The following is an 18,799-nucleotide window of genomic DNA, read 5'->3' as shown; positions in this document are numbered from 1 at the left end:
ATAATGCAAGTCGAACCCCTACGTGTCCTAGTCCTGCAATTAAATTACCGTGTGATCCAGCTATTCCTCGGGTGCATCCGTTAGAGGAACATAGCTGACGCCGAAAACTTTTTTCTTGTTCACAGAGCCATCTTCCGCCTTATCCACAATCCACACATGTTGTCCTTGATATCCCAACATACCAGTGGTAGGTTCAGCATCGACTGGGATGAACATCCGGCCCGGCGCTCGCAGTTGATCTATCAGGTCTGAATGCATCGTTGCTGCTGCTGCACCAACGTGGATGGCATCGTAGGGTCCGCCTTCAGCCCAGCCTTTGCGCCCATCACCCTTCACGATTTTGATCTTTCCGGAGTCGAGCAATTTGCGACCTTCTTCCGACTTGGCTAAGTTCTTTAGGGACAAGTCAACGAGGCCCTGGATGTGGTCGATGCCAACAACACAGCCATCTGAAGCAGGGGCATCCGTGATCAGCTCGGCGAAGACATGGCTGAGGTATCCCGAGCCGCAGCCAATGTCAAGAACCCGAGCACCGGGACGGAGGAAAGGTAGCAGATATTCGCAGGCATGCGCGTGCATGTGCGGGGCAGAGATGGTCGCTGCGTATCCAATTGACTGGGGAGAATCACTGTAGGGATTGGAGGGGGAATAATGACCACGGTCAACCTGGCGCCGGGAATAATGTTAGTTTGCTGTACCGACAACAACAAGCAAATTGCTTGACAGATCTTCTTTACTTACCTTCAACATTGCATTTTTCACTCTTTCACTCCTAATGAGGTCGGCAGTGAAGAGGCTTTCGATCAACTGAATGTTGGACCTACCAGTACACTGCCACGCCATGGTTGCAGGTTTCCTATCGAAGAAACAGTCTGTTATGTATTGTGAGATTGCGTGATAGCTCTCACAAACGAATGCTGAAGGCAAATGAAGATGCTGGCTTGAGAGACCGAGGAAGCTAATGGCGATAGCGACGGTAGCAACCAAGACACCGATCAAACAAATACCGCGATCACCCAAATGGCGCTGCACCTTACCGTCGCCTTTAAAGAAATGGATTTCGAGAGAAAGAGCAACGAACGGCTTTGCTCCACCAGGGATAGACAAGCTAGCAGTGCGAGTGGGGACCCCTCGGGTGATTTAGATCAACCCAGCTTATCCGGATGTAATAGTAGTAGTTTGTTTGGGCACAGCCGACTGTAGGAAGTAAGGTCTGCCGATGGTTTTGTATGAACATCAGTATCCCAGGCTGCCAAAGGTCAAATGGTGTGTGTTGTGGGAAGAGGAGTTGCAGAGAAGCTGGTGGGAAGGGAACACAGATATGGTGAGCAAGGCGACCCGTGACGTCATTCGCGGCCCGGTTGGGCGCCGAAGCTGAAGCTATCGATAAGGTATAAAAAAATAAGGGCAACTCGAATAGAACGAGCAGTTAGATAAGTTTCACCTCGTCGCCGGCATCGCATGCAGTGTCGTCGTTATCGTCGCCCTGGGCCGAGTGATGTTCCAGGTTCTCGGGGTCTTCTCCGCCCCAGGGGAGGTCAGCGCCCTGAGGGTTGTTGAAGAAGTCGTGATATAACGCTCCCTCTGCACTCCACCTCATTATCGCGCTCGGCTCGAGTATCTTCTCCAAGAGATTTACTGCTTGAAGCTCTCTGCCGGTCAGTTCGACGACAGAGCTCGACCACCGTATGATTCGTTCCAAAGAGTGGCCCTTTGGTAATATTGTAGGGATGGTGGTATCAAACACCAAGCCGTGTTCTGCTGCTGTCAGTTGCATCTTATTCTTTCCGAAGATGCTTGCGATCTCAATGAGAGCATCGGCATCATCCATTGAGTGAAAGAATGGGAAGCGTCTGGCTAGGAATGTCAGGAGAATCACGCCGACCGACCACACATCAAGCTTGGTGGTTTGGCTAGTACATTTGAAGAGGACTTCCGGAGCGCGGAATCCGCGAGTTCCCGCTCGATTGGCTCGCCGAGAAGGCCTGGTATCATTTCTTGGATATCCGACAGGAGCTTGTTTGGAGTAGCGGATGGAGTCCATTATCTGATCATGTTTAGGTGCGAAAGCGCGTGTGCGGGCAGTACTGCACATGCAGGTCCCACCCTCATTTTCATACTGTGCAGTGGATGCGTCAGTACCACGGCGGCTATTTGTAAAAACACTAGCGTTGTGTACTCACCTCTGCAAGGCCAAAATCCACCAAGACTCCACGGCGAAGCTTTGGATTATACAAGAAGTTCCTATAGGGGCAACTGTCAGCTCGGGAATTGAAAAGGGCTGACATGGAAGAACAAGAGGTACAAACGTAGGTTTGATGTCTCTGTGAATGACCCCCAGTTTATGCACAAAAGCAAGGCCTTCCAGGAGAGACTTGAAGTAGTGCCGCATATCCTCAACGAGAAAAGTACGGAACATCAAGCGAAAGTCTGTGTGGGGGAAATATGGCAGGACAGCAATGACCTGATCATCAAGCCGGAATGCGGCTTTGATATGGCACACAGCGGGGTGCCCACGCAGGTCATGGAGAATCTCCAACTCGTTCAAAATCCGGGCAGGGCTGCTGATGACATATATCTTTTTGAGGGCAACGTATTGCTTCTTCATTCCACGGAGAGTCTTGCTCGGGTCCAGCAGATCGGCCTGGAATGCACCTTCGTTCCAGGTCAGATCCTGTGCCTTGTATACTGTAGAGAATGTACCTAATTGTGATGTGTGAGCCTCCATTAGCATCTGCATATCTCCCTACATGGCCATATAGGGGCGAGCTACTCACCCTCTCCGACGCGGTTAATGAGTCTGAATTTTCCACGCAGTATTGCCTCGTCCTGCAGCTTCCTCATGTCTTCCAGGACAGCCTCGTCCTGCTCTTCATGCTCGCTCTCGGTGTCGGCTTCGTCCGTTGGTATGTAGTCATCCTCCTGCGCAGTATCGTCCTCCTCATAGTCGAGCGAACGCGTCTCGTCGTCCCAGCAGTCGCTCATCTCATCTTTCCCGGTCTCCTGCGCGAGGGGCGAGTGATTGCTCGCCGCGTAGTCCGACATGGTTCCACCGGGTATCAGAGCAGTTTCAAAGTGGTGGTTGACGGCCTCGCAGTTGTCAGCGTCAAAAAGATTTGAACTTCGGCGTCAACACGACGATGTTTTTTTTCTTTCTTTTTGATAGACCGAAGTAGTGTATTGATAGCGTACCAGATAGTGTATTTTATGTTAATCTGCGGGCCGCTTTTATTAATTACCGTCACGCGTTACACCACCGCAGTTTGTCCCGAAACGGCAAAAAGCAAACAAAACATCAGCTTCGTCGACTTCTTCAAGTCCTTTTGCGCTTTTCGCAATTCGCAATTATTTTATACAGCACGAGCTGAGTGTCTGCGGCGTCTGGATACGCCAGATAGATGTCGACGAGCCGGCCACGATGAACGAACGGATAGATTTCGACCTCAACGAGGCGCTGAAATACTACCTGAGCGACCCCGCCTCAGTCCCGACACCAGAGGCGGATTCACAGTTGCTAGACTGCGAATTGGATCCGGATTCCTTGAGCCTGCCGCTGATCGATGAGATACTGAATCCTATTGTAGACGCTGTGGCCGAAGATCCCTCAAATCTCGCAAGAAACTCGTTCTTTGATTCCCTGCAGCTTCTCTTGAAGTGAGTGACGGGTTGTAGACACATACACCATTTGACCGGGTTCTAACTGCTGGACTCCTAGGCTTACACCTGTCCTTCCTCCAAAGGCGCTTAGCAAGATCCTAGATCTTGTTGTTTCCGGCCTCGCCTCGCTTGCCGATATTGCGCATAATGACCTCGAAGCCGATGAGCCCGAGGCGCTGTCTGAGCATAAGGACCTCTTGGAGCTGTACGCTTTTCTACTACAATGGGCGTTATCTTCCGTGGAAGCAAAGGCAGCCGAAAAACCTCCTACAACGGGACCGGGAAGACGAGGAGGTGGGAAGGCTGGACGAAAGCCCGCTAGGGATGAGTCGTGGGATTCGTCTGCACAGATACAGATTGCTATGGAGGTTATGTGCAAGGTGCTGAAGCTGAAGCTATCAAAGCTCTTTGTTACAACCTCGGACCGGGATACCTTTGTGAATCTGTTTACTCGATCCATATACCTGATCCTGGAGAGCGAGCAGAGAGTCAAGAGCATGTCAATACGGATGCACGCATTCAAGGTGCTCTGTATTGCAGTGAAGCATCATGGGCATGCTTTTGGTAGGTTCTACTACGAATGTGCCTTTGTGGTAAAGTGGCTAACACTGTATCAGGTGCCCAGACATCTATTGTACAGAGCCTTACATATTTTGAGCATCTTTCGGACCCGATGGCCGAATTTTTGCATATCCTGGCGGAGCAGTATGACTATCCTCAGCTCGCTGACGAGATTCTAAGGTATACTTTCCTGATGTCTCTACGAACGGGTCTTAGCTCTAACTCCATTATAGGGAGGTTGGAAATAAGGAGTTCAATCCAAACGATACTAAGGGCCCGAGATCAGTGTCCGCTTTTATTATTAAGTTGTCTGAGCTTGCTCCTCGGCTTGTCATCAAGCAAATGACCCTCCTAGCCAAGCAGCTAGATAGTGAAGTACGTCTCGTGTATTCATAGCAACGTACATTTACTGACAATTGCCAGGCTTATACCCTCCGCTGCGCCGTCATCGAAGTATGCGGAAATCTGATATCTGACCTGAGTAAGCAGGAAGAACGAAGTGAAAACTTCCAAACACAGATAAATTCCTTCTTTGATGTGCTGGAGGAACGCTTCCTTGACATGAACCCCTACTGCCGCAGCCGTGTGATACAGGTGTACATGAAGATTTGCGACCTCGACCAGAAGTTTCCCAAAAGACGGCAGACAGCAGCCAAGCTTGCAGCTCGAAGCTTGGAAGATAAGAGCAGCAATGTCCGAAGGAATGCTATAAAACTTCTGGGCAAGCTGGTGTCAACACACCCTTTCAGTGTTATGCATGGAGGCCAGCTGTCGTACAAAGATTGGGATGCTCGTTTACAGGCAGTAGAGGAGGAACTCAACGCCTTGAAGCCACCACCAGAGACACCTGGATTGGCAGAGATGGGGATTGAGAGCGCCCAGATCGACAGCGAGCTTCTGGACGATGCAACCCAGGTCCCAGACGACTCCCCTTCGAAGGCTCCAAAAATGACTGAAGAAGAAAAAGCGGCAGCGGTTCAGAAAGCAGCAGAGGAAGCAGCAACATCAGAGATGCTGGCACGGCTGCAGCTAACCCGGAAATACTACCTCGAGGCCATTCAGTTTATCGAGGTGTTGCACAGTGCGTCCGAGACCGTCCTGCAACTGCTGTCGTCTCGGAATAAGAGCGAGGTGATTGAGGCTATGGACTTTTTTGTGATGCTAGATGCGTACAAAGTGGAAACCTCGCGAGCTGGGATACGCAGGATGCTACGGCTGATTTGGATGAAGGGTAACAGCGACGAAGGCAAGGGCGTTCAGAACCATCTAATCGATTGCTACAAGGGACTGTTCTTTGATGCGCCGGATGCATTCAGTCCGAATGACACGGCCAACTACATCGCCCGAAACATGATAAGTCTGACGTTTGGGGCGACGCCGGCAGAGCTCACCTCGCTCGAGCAGCTGCTCAGCACAATGGTGAAGGCAGGGCACATCTCAGAGCTGGTGATCGGCAAGCTATGGCAGGTGTATGGGGTACAGAAGAAGGAAATATCAAGAACACAGCGAAGGGGGGCCATTATCGTGCTGGGGATGCTTGCGCTTGCCGACCCGGAGATTGCAGTCAAGGAGATCGAGATTATGCTCCGGATAGGGCTGGGCAGCCTGGGACGGGCTGATCTTGTCCTTGCCAAATACACATGTATTGCCCTAAAGCGGATCAAGCCTGGACGGCAAGCCATTGCAAAGGATGGGGCACACCCAAAACTGGCAAACGACCACCCGGTGTTGATCAAGCTGGCTGCGATGATGGAGATTGTGTCTGACAGCAAGGAGTGGTATGGGGTGGCAGAGCAAGCCATAAGCGCGATATACACGCTAGCAAAACATCCTGATGTGCTGTGCTCGGATATACTACGGCGCAAGACCCGGGCCGTCTTCCGGGCGAACAATAATGCCCAGCAAAGGATGATGCTGGACAGCGATGGAGACCGTCCGTCATCATCATCGGCATCCTCGGCATCGGCAGAGACTGCAGTGACTGCAGCCACGACTCTGGCGGAAGACAACAACGCGGCTAGACAAAAGGCTAGTGTTAACGGGCTTTCGCAGCTGCTGATTATTGTTGGCCACATCGCGATCAAGCAGATTGTGCATCTGGAGCTATGCGAGCTTGACTTTAAGCGCAGGAAGGCCGAACAAGAAAAGGAGAAGGCGGCCAACACAGCTCAGGAGAAAGATGACGCAGCCGGAGCAGGAGCAGCAGCAGGGGGCCCAGCAGGAGGAGCAGCAGCCGAGGACAACGAGCTGGACCTGATCGGGGGTACGACAGAGGACGACTTCACTGAGGCGATGGCACATATCCGGGAGCGAGAGCTGCTGTACGGGGAGAACTCGCTGCTGACGCACTTTGGCCCGCTGGTGACGGAGATATGTTCAAACAACACGGCGTACCCGGACCAGAACCTGCAGGCGACGGCGACGCTGTGCATGGCGAAGCTGATGTGCGTGTCAGCAGAGTACTGCGAGAGCAACCTGCCGCTGCTGATCACGATAATGGAGCGGTCTGACGACCCGATCGTGCGGAGCAACGCGGTGATTGCGCTGGGCGACATGGCCGTGTGCTTCAACCATTTGATCGATGAGAATACAGACTTTTTGTACCGACGACTGAACGACGACGATGTTTCGGTGAAGCGGACGTGTCTGATGACGCTTACCTTTTTGATACTGGCGGGCCAGATCAAGGTGAAGGGCCAGCTGGGAGAGATGGCGAAGTGCCTGGAGGACGAGGACAAGAAGATAGCGGATCTGGCGCGGATGTTCTTTACGGAGCTGTCGACGAAGGACAATGCGGTGTACAACCACTTTGTGGACATGTTTAGTCTGCTGAGCACGGAGAAGTCGCTGGAGGAGGAGTCTTTGCGGCGGATCATCAAGTTCCTCGCCGGTTTCGTCGAGAAGGTATTTTTCTATTCTTATTCTTTTGTCTGGAAATATAAAATATATACTAATAAGGTCTAGGACAAACATGCGAGACAGCTGGCGGACAAGCTGGCGGCGAGACTGGCGCGGTGCGAGACGGAGAAGCAGTGGAACGACGTGGCGTATGCGCTGAGCCTGCTACCGCATAAGAACGAGGAGATCAGCAAGACGGTGGCCGCGGGGTTCAAAGTCGTGCAAGCAGCTTCATAGTACTAGTAGACGAGATAATCGTATATAGTTTGTTTTTCTGTATAGTACGTAGTAAGTGGTAGTAGTAAGCAGTGAGAGAGCCTGGAGGATGAAGGTTTGATGGACGGGCCGGGCCAGGCGGCTCTTCAGCCTCAACGACACTGAACTATAACTATAACTTAACTCATTGAACGAACGACCAAAAGAACGACTTTTATAACTGGAGTAACTGTGTAACTGCAGATGGTAATGCGACCTGTACAATGCACCGACGACAACGACGACGACAACGACAACAACGACAACTATATAAGTAGATGAACGAAGCGAACCTGCGCCCGAGCCCGGATTAAAGGGAGTATACAAGAAGTACGTCGAAAGTCAAGAAAAAAGTAGTAGTTAGTTTTTTATCGAGCAAACTCGCCCGAGGGAGTCAGCTTCTCGTCCAGGTCAAAGAGATCACGATGTAAGTTGTCCAGTGCCTTGCGACCGTCGTCCGTCAGATGCGGTCTGCCAGGCTGGATATGCTGTTCTGCGACGGTAAAGAACCTGGGGGTCCACTCGTGGTTGTTCTCCTTGCGCAAGGCGGCCTTGGAGCGCTGGGACTCTTCGAGCTCGTGTTTCAGCCTGGTGGCAAGGGAGTACTGCTTGGCGTTGATGGCGGCGGTGATGTCTGCCCAGAGCCGACGGGATTCGTAGGCGAGCTGCTTTTCGGGGGGAGGGGTGATTTTGGCCGCGGGGAAGAGCGGCGTGACGTCGATGAGCAGCTGTTTATCCTTTGGGTTGGAGGGCAGGTTGAAGTATATGCGTTCGTGCCAGGAGCCGGAGATCTCAGCTAGGAGGTGTGTCGCGGGGATGTCCTTGATACGAGTGATGCAGTCGTTGTCAGGATCGTATCTGAACACGGCTCCGGTGACACGATGCTGGGCTTTACTGAGCCATCCGTCCTCGAGGTACTGCAGGATGGCCTTTATCCTGGTGCGTGGACAGGTGATGTAGCAGGTATCAGCGACGGAGACCGAGAGGGCACCACGCAGGAGACCGCCTAGATGGGCGTCTGGGTGGGTGAGCCGGTACTCTTCGTTGTCGCGGCGGGCGAGGGTGATGAAGATGCCGAGGTTATGCTGTCCCGGGGTGATGCGGACTGAGGTGCCTGTGAACTTGGCGCTGATCTGGTCGAACCCGCGGGCGGTGATGCCACGTTGGGGGCAGTCTACCCAGAAAGCGGAGACGGGGGGGTGGTGGGAAGTCTGTTCGGTGATGTAGGATATCTTGACTGTCTCGGCAGAAGGAGAAGAAGAAGAAGTGGTGGTGGTAGTAGTAGTGGCAGAGGTGGATGCGATGGACGGGGCGGCGGAGTTGGACTTGGAGTTGGAGCTGGACTCTGGCTTGGCCGGGGGAAGCGAGACTGCAGCTTCGGTATCTTTGACCTCCCAGTTGCACTACATAGTTACTTGTCAGTAGCAGTAATTTGTATGAAAGTGATAGATGGATGCTCACCCTGAAGAACTCTCCGAGGACCGAGTTGTAAGGCTTGCAGGGCTTCCCTTTGACGTATTTCTTCTCAATTGGCAGACAAGTAAGTAAATAAGTAGAAAACAGGAGAAGACCTACCAGGTCCTTGGTGAACCAGAAGCGCAGGACCTCGAGCATGCGCCCCAGCTCGTCATCCGACTTTCCTATGCTACTCATCTTAGCATCTAATAAAGTAAAACGACTAAAAGATCTCACCTGGCAAAGCTCTCTGGCCTGTCGAGGTAGTTCCAGTACTCTATCCATAAGTAAGTATGTATATATATATATATATATATATAAGTATAAAAGTGAGGAGACTGACCGAGATTTGGAATGGGCTCGAGGAGCTGTGCCGGCAAGGAAAAGCGCACCGAGGCGATGTCCGAGACCCCGATGAAGCTATCACTGTCAGTATCTTTATCTTTATCTCTTTATATCTGTTGTGGGAATGCCTACTTGCGGAGGATGGAGAGAAAGGCGCGCAGCTTGGAGGAGTCGTCGACCGGCTTATCTGGGAGGTCGGTCGTCGGGGGAGTCGAAGTCGAAGTCGTTGAAGTCGTTGAAGTCGCAGCATCACCACCACCACCACTGCCACCACCACCACCGACCAGAGAGTCGTCCTTGGGCATCTTCGAGTCTGCAGAGGAAGAGACACTCGACATGAGTAGAAGAAGAAGAAGTAAAAGAAGTAGAAGAAGAAGAGAAGTCTAGGAGGCCGACTGGGAAGAGGCGGTGACGTCGGTCTCCATCTAGTAGAAGTAAAGATGGAAGATGGAAGATAGACGGTAGTAATAAGATAGTCACAGAGATAAAAAGATAAAAAGATGAAACAGAAGAAGATGAAGATGAAGATGAAGATCTCTTGTCTCCTGTCTCTTGTCTCTTGTCTTCCAACTGTCTATCCTTGATGTCTCCTTGACTAGTTAAGTAGATGTGCCTATCGATAAGGTCATCACCAACAGTAACCAAAAGAGAAGAAGAAGACAGAAGAAAAGAAGAAGACAAGACTCTCCTGATCTCTTACTCTTTTACTCTCTTACTCTACTTCTATCTCTCTTCTACCACTTCTATCTCTTCTATCTTTCTGTCCTTCTGACTCTCTTCTTCTTCTCTTCCTGTCCAATCAGAAGTGCACGAGGAAGTCAACCTTACTTAAGCAGAGATAATAGTTAACTAGAGAAGAAGAGGAAGAGAGATAGATGGAGAGAGAGAGAGAGAGAGAGAGAGATAACTAAAGATGACAGTCGTGGAGATACCCCAAAAGAAGGACAGTAAGAAGAAGAAGATGATGATGATGATGACGATGACTGGTTAACTGGCTCTCGTCGACGACAAGACAGCCAGCAGACAGTCTATAAAAGGGGGGGGGCTTCTCCCCTCCCCCTCCTTCTCTTCCTCTCTTCTTCTTCTTCTTCTTTTCTCTTCTTTTCTTTCTCTTCTCTTCTCTCCACCAACTATCCTCACCACCTGGCCGAGCCCCGGCGGTGGTGGTGAGGATAGCATTCTTCGGGGTGGTGGACGATGGAGAGAGTCGAAGAGGGTTGATATGATGGTTGACCCTTTCTCGTGTCTATCTATATATCTATATATTAGATATATATATATACATATATATATAAAGGTCAGTTTGATACTGGATACTGGATGCTGGATACCCTGAGGAACCCTTGACTGACTGAAGATAGAAGATGGACAGAGATTCAAGACAGTTCTCGACAGGTCAGTCTCTTCTTCTTCTTCTCTTCTTCTTCTTCTCTTCTCTTCTTCTTCTTACTGGGACTTGCCGAGTCTGGTCTTCAGTCAGTGAATGATGTCCTGCTCTGATGGCTTCCACTCACTTCTCTCTCCTGTCTGTCTGTCTGTGTTGCTGCTTGCTGCTTGCTGTCCTCCCGTCTTCACTTCTGGACTTGCTCTCTCTCTCTCTCTCTTCAACATATAAATACCCCTTTCTTCGTCTTCCTCTTCCTCTTCCTCTCTCTTCTTCTTTTCTTCGTCTGCCTACGCCTCTTCATCTCGACTTGACTCGTCTTGACTTGCTCACCACTACCATCTACTACCACTTCTACTTCCACTACTTCATCTAATGGACAGACAGTGCCAGTTCGACGAGTCCTGCTCGACAGGCTCCTCCCACTACCGCAAGGTCATCTCCCACATCTTCGGGAGGAACAAGAAGTGCACCGTCAACATCCCCGACGCCGTCTGGATCTACTACTGCCGCAAGCACTACCAGCGGGCCAGATACCGCAACGACGAGTGGCCCTTCACCCAGTGTCGTCTCGCCCTCGACACCATCGCCAACATGCAGGCCTGGGGTGGGGTCGAGTCCTTTGATCTCACTCTCAGACGCAGAGAGAGACTCCCTCCAACTACCACTACTACTACTACTACTTCTCCTGCTGCAACTTCTACTTCTTCCAAAAAGTCACCAAAGAACATCCCTCGGCCGGTCCCGGACTGGCTCCACGACTGCGTGGGGCCCAACAAGTCCTTTGACGAGATCAGACAGCTCATCAACGACCTCCGACTACATTTTCTCTCTTTGGTCCAGAACAACCAGGAACCCTTCTTCCCTGACATCGAGATACTTCCAAACTTACGACGGTCATCCAAAAAGCCAGCCAAACAAGACAATTAATCACCTTTACTTCTTCTTTTCTTTTCTTCTTCTTTTCTACTCTGCTTGATACCCGTTTGATATCGTTTGATACTGTTCCGTTTGTCACTCCCAATCTGTTTGTCCTTTGTCTCTCTTACTTTAAGACTGAATGATAATCATTGCATTCTCTCTCTACTATACATAATATATCCTACAAGTAAAGTATTACCAAGAATAGTACTGGCTCTGCCCTGTAACCCGCCGGTCAGGCATCTGCACCCACAACTTCTCCCTTCTCTCCCTCAGTGCCTTCTCCGTCCGATCCCGCCACTCCCTCACCCGCGTCTTCTCCTCCTTCAACACCACCGCCAACGCAGTGTACGGTGGGCGCAGCCTATTAATCTGTCCCCTCGCCCGGTGGTCAAAGTCCACTCCATAAGGGCCCCGGTTCACCCACGCCTGGTCAACATATATCTCCCTCTCATCCCGGACAGTATACCTCTTGCCATCCTTCAACTTGATCTCCACCTCTTGACCCCTATCTCCATCAGCCTCCGACTTAATCCCCATCCCTCGACTAACAATAGCCTCATTCCTCGCCTGCTCAAGAAACGCCAACACATCCCTCGCCGCCTTCTTCTTACTATATCTCATCTGCATAATCGCATCCTCGACTTTCTTGCCTGCAATCTGTCTTGCAAGCGGACCCAACTTCTTCACCGACGTCTTGAACCAGTGCGATCGACTCTGCAGCTCTCGCTCACTCTGCTGAATCACTTCTTCCCGCGTAAGTTGGCCGCGGTTCTTGACGGCTCGGATGACCATCTTCCTCTCCCATCGGGCTCGTCGTTCAGGATGCGGTATCAGAGTACGTGATATCGTGTCTCGGTTCCGGTCGACGAGAGCAGTAGAGTGCTCTGCATCTTGGGTAGCAGCAGCATCTTCTTTCTTCGGGGGCCGTTTAGGCGTGGGACCGGATGTCGATACCTCGCCGTCGGAAAAGATAGAGCCGGTTCCAAGGGATCCCTTTTTCACGGCTGGAGGACGGTGAGAGATTCTGGCTGATGATAGATCTGCTGACGAGAAGCGCTCGACTTTATCATCGTTGTTGTTGCTATTGCTGTTGCTGCCCATTAGAGACTCCCGGAGGAAGTGCAGATGGGCTGTTGAGCTCATGCTCCGACGGGACATGCCTGGCCAGTTAGTACTACATCTAACATCTAACATAATATTAAGATGAAGACTCACTCGAGAAGAGCTGCCGCGAGGCAAAGGCTGTGCTGACGGCCACCATCGTGCTTCGTCGTGGCTCAATGGCTTTCTTCTCTCTCTTTCTTCTCTCTCTTCTTCTCGTCGTCGTTTCTTTCTATCAAAAATCGAGATGATTTTTGATGCTTTGACGCTTTACTCTTTTAAGGTTGCACGTGATATAGCTGACTAAGAAAGATAAAGACTAAAGTTTATTTTTATCAAACGCTGACATCAACATCACGTCTATACAGTGAGAGGTAGCAGTAATAGTAGCAACAATAATTACTCCGTAATAGTGGGAATGGTTCAATCGTCGTGCTTCCGCTTAAATCTCGCGCCCTTCGGCTGGCTGCCATACGTCCGTCGTGCCTGCACCTTCTTGTCCCGGCTCATGCTCGCTCCCAGCGTAATGTCCACCCGCGGCGGCGTAGTAAAGCCGTAGCTCTTGGCCACCTTGACCAGGTCCAGCTTGTTCACGTCAAACACAGACCGCAGAGAGTGCGATGCATACGCATGCAGATACGACCTGTACCCTTCTTTCGCAGACTACACAATTAGCATCACCCCATATAAACAGAGATACAGAGATAAGAGGATTACCTGGTTGAGGTAGTAGTTCTGGCTGATCAGCTTCTCCAGCTGCGACTGGATGTTGATAATGTGCTTGGTAGGAAACTCAAACTCTACCACAGGCACCCGAGCCTCTCTCAGATGGTTGATGAAGCCTACCTCCGATGGCTGCAGAAACATCAAGCTTCGCCCAACCTTGCCCTTGCCTCGGGCCGTTCGGCCGACTCTGTGGATATAGTCTCGCGGCTGACCGGTTAGTCATATACAAACATATAAATATATATAAAAGACGCAAAAAGACTTACGTCGTCAGGCGGATCAAGTTGCACAATGTAGTCCACTGCCGGAATATCTAGGCCTCTGGCAGCAACGTCGGTACAGATAAGTGTGCCCTGTGCCGAGTTGCAGAACTCAAAAAACGTGTTCGTTCGCTTCTGCTGCTTCAGCTTCCCGTGCAGACTGAGCACCGGCAAATCGATATAATTCAGCAGCTCAGAGTAGTACTTGACGGAGTTGCAGCTGGAAAAGAAGACAATAATCTTCTTCTTCGCGTTTTTCTTCAGGAACGAGAACAGCAGCAGGAACCGCTTGTGGGCTTCGCAGATTATAAATCCCTGCTCCACCCCGTCGACCGTGCTGTGCTCCTTCTTGTGGTCGACGTTGATGTACAGCGGGCCAGGCTTCAGGGATATGCGTGCGAGATCCTCCACTTTGGTCGTCTGGGTTGCGGAGAACAGCATCGTCTGTCTGTCCTCCTTGGGCAGGATCGATATGATCTGTCGTAGCTCGTCTTCGAATCCGACTTCGAGAATTCTATAACATATTAGCATCCACTCACAGCATATACTTTGAACTTGTCTTGTGCCTACCGGTCCGCCTCGTCAATGACAAGAGTCTTCAGGTTCTTAAAGACAAACCCCTCCGTCGACCGCAGATGGTCCAGCAGCCGCCCGGGAGTCCCAATCAGCACATTAACGCCCTTGTTCAGCTTCTCCGCCTCAGCACGCCTGTTTGCACCGCCAATCACCACCCCATACGTCTGCGAATGGTGCTCCATCAGCTCCCTCGCAACGCCAAAGATCTGTAGCGCCAGCTCTCGCGTCGGTGTAATAATAAGCGCACCAGTCCCTACACACCGTTCCGTTAGCCAAGCATGCCCCCAATCACCCTATATATTTTATGAGCCGAAAGATTTTATGATCTCACCATTTCTAGGCTTAAACTTCAACGACCGCAATATCTCCACGGCAGGTATCAAAAACGCCAACGTCTTTCCCGACCCCGTCTTCGCTGCGCCCAGTATATCCCGGCCCGCCAACGAAGGCGGAATACCTCGCTGCTGTATCTCGGTCATGGTCGTAAAGCCCATGCCGGCAATCGCCTTGACCGTTGGCTCTGACAGCGAAAGGTCGCTGAATTTATTCGACACGGCCTCCTGTGTAGGAAGCGCCATTGTATCCGCGGACGGCAGGGCAGGTACATCCTTTCCGGCCTCAACGCCATTCTCAATGTGTTCGCCATCAAGCTGCTCGCCATCGTCGTCGTGCTGGTCGACTTTTTGCTTCTTGGTAGGCGTTTGTGATTCTGCTTCTACCGCCTCTGGCTCTTGCTGGTGCGGCTTTGCGCTCTTCCCTTCAGAGCTTTTGTGCTTTCGCTTCCGCTTCTTCGCGTGGTCCTGTGCTGTTTCCATTTTTCCTCTTCTTCCCTGCTTCTTCTCCTTCTTCTTATATTCCGAATCACTTTCAGCCGTCGACCTGTAAAGCTCCTCCTCCTCAAGGTCGTCGTTTTTTTTTTTAAATCTGCTTTCAATAATATTTCTTTTAGATTTGCTATTTTTTTTTTTCTAATCTGATAAACTTTAAAAGTTCGAAAACCTAATATTTCTTACGTAAGTCGGCCAAACGATATTCCCTCCGACTCGGTTTCGGTCACGTGTAATGACATTAGCTAAGGACTGACTCAGCTTATGCGTTACTAATCTCTTAGTAATAAGGAAACACGTGCTCGGTCCTTTGACCCGATTTTCCGGAAACTTCTCCGGCAATCATACTATTTTAGGCAATATCCCTGTCGATCAGCGGGACCGTGAAAACTCTTTTAGCTCCAACATTTTTTTGATATCGAGAAAAGAGACTTTTCCGCCTCGTGAACGTCAAACGCTCGGGGGCTGCTGGCTCTCCGCTGCTGCTAGACCACTGCACTGCCTGGCGATCGTCGTCCGATGGGCTGGTGGTTCTTCGTTTTCACAGGCTTTTGCGCTTCGGGCGGTCACGGAGCTCGATAGACTGACTTTGTACAGCCGCGATTGCTCTTATCACGCCCGTTTGGTGATCGTCTCCCGGCGCTTATCTCCCTTCAGTTGTTATTATCTCTTGATCCGGGCTCTGAACACGGAGAGAGGATTGTTTCGGAGGGCGTAGTGTGTGTCGGCCGGGAAACCATGTACTTAGTCCCTTATCTGATCTTTTTGCACTATAGTTCTATAGACGAGGCTATTTGTCCTACTTATACCATTATAGCTTAAGTAATTTTTTCCCCTGAACTCTGGGCAGCTGCACGGATTTACTTCATTGCCGAGCTATGGCGAACAAAACTGCAGTCTGTCACCTGCTTTGAGCTATGGAGTTGCTCCCCTCATCCTTCGCGAGATAACTCTGGAGCTTGTTTCGTCAGGGGGAAAACCCGCATCTGAGACCAGAAGACCCCATACTTACGCCATGATGTCTATGAAATGGACGTGCTGATTCGACCCGTTGAGTGTCCCTGCCAAGGGTTCGACCCTCCCTAGCGCTGCATAAGTTCGCTACGTTTAGCGCTCCCTTTTCCCCGAACCAGTCCATGAGGTCCGCTCAGCCGTGAAACTAGCAGGTCAACGTGCCTGAGTTCCTCCACCTTGCGTTGATGCATGGCTATACTCTTCAACTACTATAGGTGTCATGTATGAGATTTTCCATCGAGTACTCCGTACAGGATAGCAAGTTTCTTGCTGGATGATAATTATATAAAGAAACAATCCTCCTTACAACACAGTTCCCTGCGTTATTCCTGGTGTTTATCATCAAGAATATTGGCCTCGGCTGTTGAGTAGGGAGGTTTCCACGACCACGAGCATTTTCGCGCGGCGGATCCATGCAAACGATCAATGATCGACGACGTGGCGGCCATGCCATGTGAACTCAAAGCGAAGGAACGGCCTTTTTTTTTTCACAGTTACTAGTGTAGTAGCCTCTGTACTACTTAGTGTGGACGGAGCAGAGCCGTTCCATGGAAACCGTAGGAAAGGGAACAGCATGTTTCCTCATAGGCGGCCAGGATAGGCTCAAATAGTGGTATATATTGCTCCGTAGGGCAAGGCACAAAATTCCGCGTGGAGAAAAAGACCCTCGGGCAGCTCGGATGAGATGGTTGATGTCAGATGTCAGGGGCAAGTTGGAAGTGGACTGTGTGGACTGTGTGTGGACTGTGGACTGTCGCGGGAGAGCAGATATCCCCCCTGACGGAAGGGTATATAAATGTCGACAAGGTCTTCAACCCGGTGCCTGTTTCTCTTCTCTCCTTTCCTTCTTTACACCCCATCAGTCGGCTGTCTCACTGCACATTCTCTCACTCTCTTTTCCAGTTCTTGTCTGTCATTCTTTAATACTCCCTTGTTGAGCTTGGGGTTTTAATCTTTCCTTCTTTAGCTGACATTCGTTAATACCACCTCACTCTCTCTTGACCCTGTGTGCATCCTTCAAAATGAAGGCCGCCTACTTTATCCTGCCGCTATTTGCGGCTCTTACTTCGGCACGTGCAGTTGACCATGTCGCCCGATCCGAGCATTCCGTCAGTGAATGTGCCGACTTGTTGGCGACCTGCCTTGCTTCGGTTGCCAGCTCCGGCCAGTCCAACCCACAATGTGCGGAGTATGAGAGTATGTCCAGAATCTGATACCAAATTAATAAATGTTTGAGTGCCAGGTCAAAAGTTAACCATCCGATAGAGCAATGTGGTGACCAGTCCCTCCGCCAATCCCCTGTCAAGGCCCGTGATGCTCCTGCTCCTTCTCCCGCTCAGCCTCCTAAGGATAACAACCCTCAGAAACCCCCTAAGGTCCCAGAGTTCGGGGTGTTCGCAGCCTCCGTTGAGGGTGCCGTGAAAGCCCATGCTAGTGGTAAAGTTGATGCCACTGGCCTGGCAAAGGAGCTCCATGACGCACTCTCAAAGGGAAACTGCAGCCTCACTGTCGTCCTCCAGATCATCATCAAGGCCTGCGGAAATGGCGGCGCCGGTATCAATCTTGGGGCCCTCATCAATGCCATCTTAAAGTGTGTCTGTGATCTTTTTGGCGTGTTTGACGGTATCCTCGTACATGGCGCTGCCAGTATTGGTGGCATTGCCCAAATCATCTGCAAAGTCCTCGGCGGCGTCGCCCATGTCGGTCTCGACATCGCAGGATTCATTGTAAAGATCTCTGGAATGTTCGCCCACGGTCACTTCGATCTTGCTGGACTACTGAACGCTGTCATTACCACCCTCAACGATGCTGGAGTCCACCCCCGCCATATCGGCGAGGTCAGCAATGAGCTCATGCTGCTGTCCGAGAGAACTAGCGTTGCCGCCCGTGACGAAATGGTCCATGCCCGCAGTCTGTTGGACATCCCCAAGCTGATTGCTGAAATTGTTCAATGTTTCCCGAAGGGTGGAAAGCCCGACTGGGGAAGGGCTTGTGCGCTTATTCTTCAAGTCGTCAAGGAGCTTGTCGTTGGTATCGGCAAATTCTTCATCCCCGGCCTCGGCGCCATCGCTGGCCGTGATGACGATGAAATTAAAGCAGCTGCCAGAGGCATCGCCATTGGCCGTGGTCTCAAACTTGGTCAAGGCGCCGACTGGCCCGCCTTCGCCCAGATGGTCATCGATCTAATTATGAACTTCAGCATCGGCAAGCTCATCAAAGTCATCATCGCCTTCTTCACCAACCTCTTCAAGCCAAAGAAGGCCTAAGCTAGGCACTTTGAAAGGCCAAAATTTGTGAATCTGGGAGCCTTGAGGGCGACTCTGCGGCAGTCAAAATGACCATATATATTTATTTATATATACACTCCACAGTTTTTAAGAGGCTGGAGGGAAATGGATAGTTCAATTTATCATGGATGATGCTGTATATATCTTTATTTAATTCCCCTTTCTTTTAATCGACTTATTTCTTTTCCTGTCTCTGTTTTCGTCCCTTAAATTATGTATGTATGTATCCTGTACCTGGGTATCTCTTGTCGTACAGAACCAGACCAGCTGTTGACGTGGGAAACTCGCCTGTCACACCCACGCTTAGCTGCATGAAGGGAAAAAGGGGGGGGAGGGGGGGGGGGAGCACAAGCCACTCACTGCTCTCGCTGTCTTCCCTCACTCTTATTATATTCATCTGCATTTCGTCCTCTCGTCGTCTCGTCCGTCGTCTCGTCGACCTGAGATCGTGACGTCAGTGGCGTATCAGGTGATAATGCAGCCACAGAGAGCCCTTGCTTTTTCGCCAGCCACGATATATATATGTAA

The 18,799-nt window shown here is 50.9% G+C and overlaps 7 protein-coding genes across 7 annotated transcripts; 3 read left to right on the top strand and 4 right to left on the bottom strand.

The window, feature by feature from the left end:
* Positions 1-60: 60 nt before the first annotated feature.
* TRV_07584 (uncharacterized protein) lies at positions 61-843 on the bottom strand (the record flags this gene model as incomplete). Its single annotated transcript, XM_003018344.1, has 2 exons — positions 61-615; positions 742-843. The coding sequence occupies 2 exons, from the start codon at positions 841-843 to the stop codon at positions 61-63; spliced, it is 657 nt and encodes a 218-aa protein (XP_003018390.1).
* Positions 844-1,429: 586 nt separating this feature from the next.
* On the bottom strand, positions 1,430-3,045 carry TRV_07583 (cell cycle protein kinase, putative; the record flags this gene model as incomplete). Its single annotated transcript, XM_003018343.1, has 4 exons — positions 1,430-2,047; positions 2,184-2,244; positions 2,310-2,688; positions 2,778-3,045. The coding sequence occupies 4 exons, from the start codon at positions 3,043-3,045 to the stop codon at positions 1,430-1,432; spliced, it is 1,326 nt and encodes a 441-aa protein (XP_003018389.1).
* A 373-nt stretch (positions 3,046-3,418) lies between these two features.
* On the top strand, positions 3,419-7,182 carry TRV_07582 (uncharacterized protein; the record flags this gene model as incomplete). Its single annotated transcript, XM_003018342.1, has 5 exons — positions 3,419-3,654; positions 3,716-4,221; positions 4,257-4,398; positions 4,452-4,593; positions 4,615-7,182. 5 exons carry the CDS (start codon positions 3,419-3,421, stop codon positions 7,180-7,182), a joined length of 3,594 nt encoding a protein of 1,197 aa, XP_003018388.1.
* A 557-nt stretch (positions 7,183-7,739) lies between these two features.
* TRV_07581 (uncharacterized protein) lies at positions 7,740-10,897 on the bottom strand (the record flags this gene model as incomplete). The annotated part of the gene is made up of 10 exons (XM_003018341.1): positions 7,740-8,774; positions 8,833-9,016; positions 9,064-9,276; positions 9,304-9,554; positions 9,652-9,766; positions 9,888-9,962; positions 10,104-10,417; positions 10,489-10,613; positions 10,686-10,845; positions 10,889-10,897. 10 exons carry the CDS (start codon positions 10,895-10,897, stop codon positions 7,740-7,742), a joined length of 2,481 nt encoding a protein of 826 aa, XP_003018387.1.
* A 252-nt stretch (positions 10,898-11,149) lies between these two features.
* Positions 11,150-11,485, top strand: TRV_07580 (putative pathogenicity factor; the record flags this gene model as incomplete). The annotated part of the gene is made up of 1 exon (XM_003018340.1): positions 11,150-11,485. One exon carries the CDS (start codon positions 11,150-11,152, stop codon positions 11,483-11,485), a length of 336 nt encoding a protein of 111 aa, XP_003018386.1.
* Positions 11,486-11,671: 186 nt separating this feature from the next.
* On the bottom strand, positions 11,672-15,211 carry TRV_07579 (uncharacterized protein; the record flags this gene model as incomplete). Its single annotated transcript, XM_003018339.1, has 9 exons — positions 11,672-12,609; positions 12,695-12,812; positions 12,922-12,940; positions 13,056-13,243; positions 13,298-13,435; positions 13,573-14,080; positions 14,137-14,395; positions 14,474-15,096; positions 15,156-15,211. 9 exons carry the CDS (start codon positions 15,209-15,211, stop codon positions 11,672-11,674), a joined length of 2,847 nt encoding a protein of 948 aa, XP_003018385.1.
* Positions 15,212-17,005: 1,794 nt separating this feature from the next.
* Positions 17,006-18,250, top strand: TRV_07578 (uncharacterized protein; the record flags this gene model as incomplete). The annotated part of the gene is made up of 2 exons (XM_003018338.1): positions 17,006-17,180; positions 17,250-18,250. The coding sequence occupies 2 exons, from the start codon at positions 17,006-17,008 to the stop codon at positions 18,248-18,250; spliced, it is 1,176 nt and encodes a 391-aa protein (XP_003018384.1).
* Positions 18,251-18,799: the final 549 nt, after the last annotated feature.

Source organism: Trichophyton verrucosum (genome assembly GCF_000151505.1).
Source record: "Trichophyton verrucosum HKI 0517 chromosome Unknown contig01030_1.f1.exp, whole genome shotgun sequence".
In the NCBI taxonomy this organism is placed as follows: domain Eukaryota; kingdom Fungi; phylum Ascomycota; class Eurotiomycetes; order Onygenales; family Arthrodermataceae; genus Trichophyton; species Trichophyton verrucosum.
The sequence above is the reverse complement of the archived record's forward strand: the minus strand, read 5'-3'. Positions and strand labels throughout refer to the sequence as shown.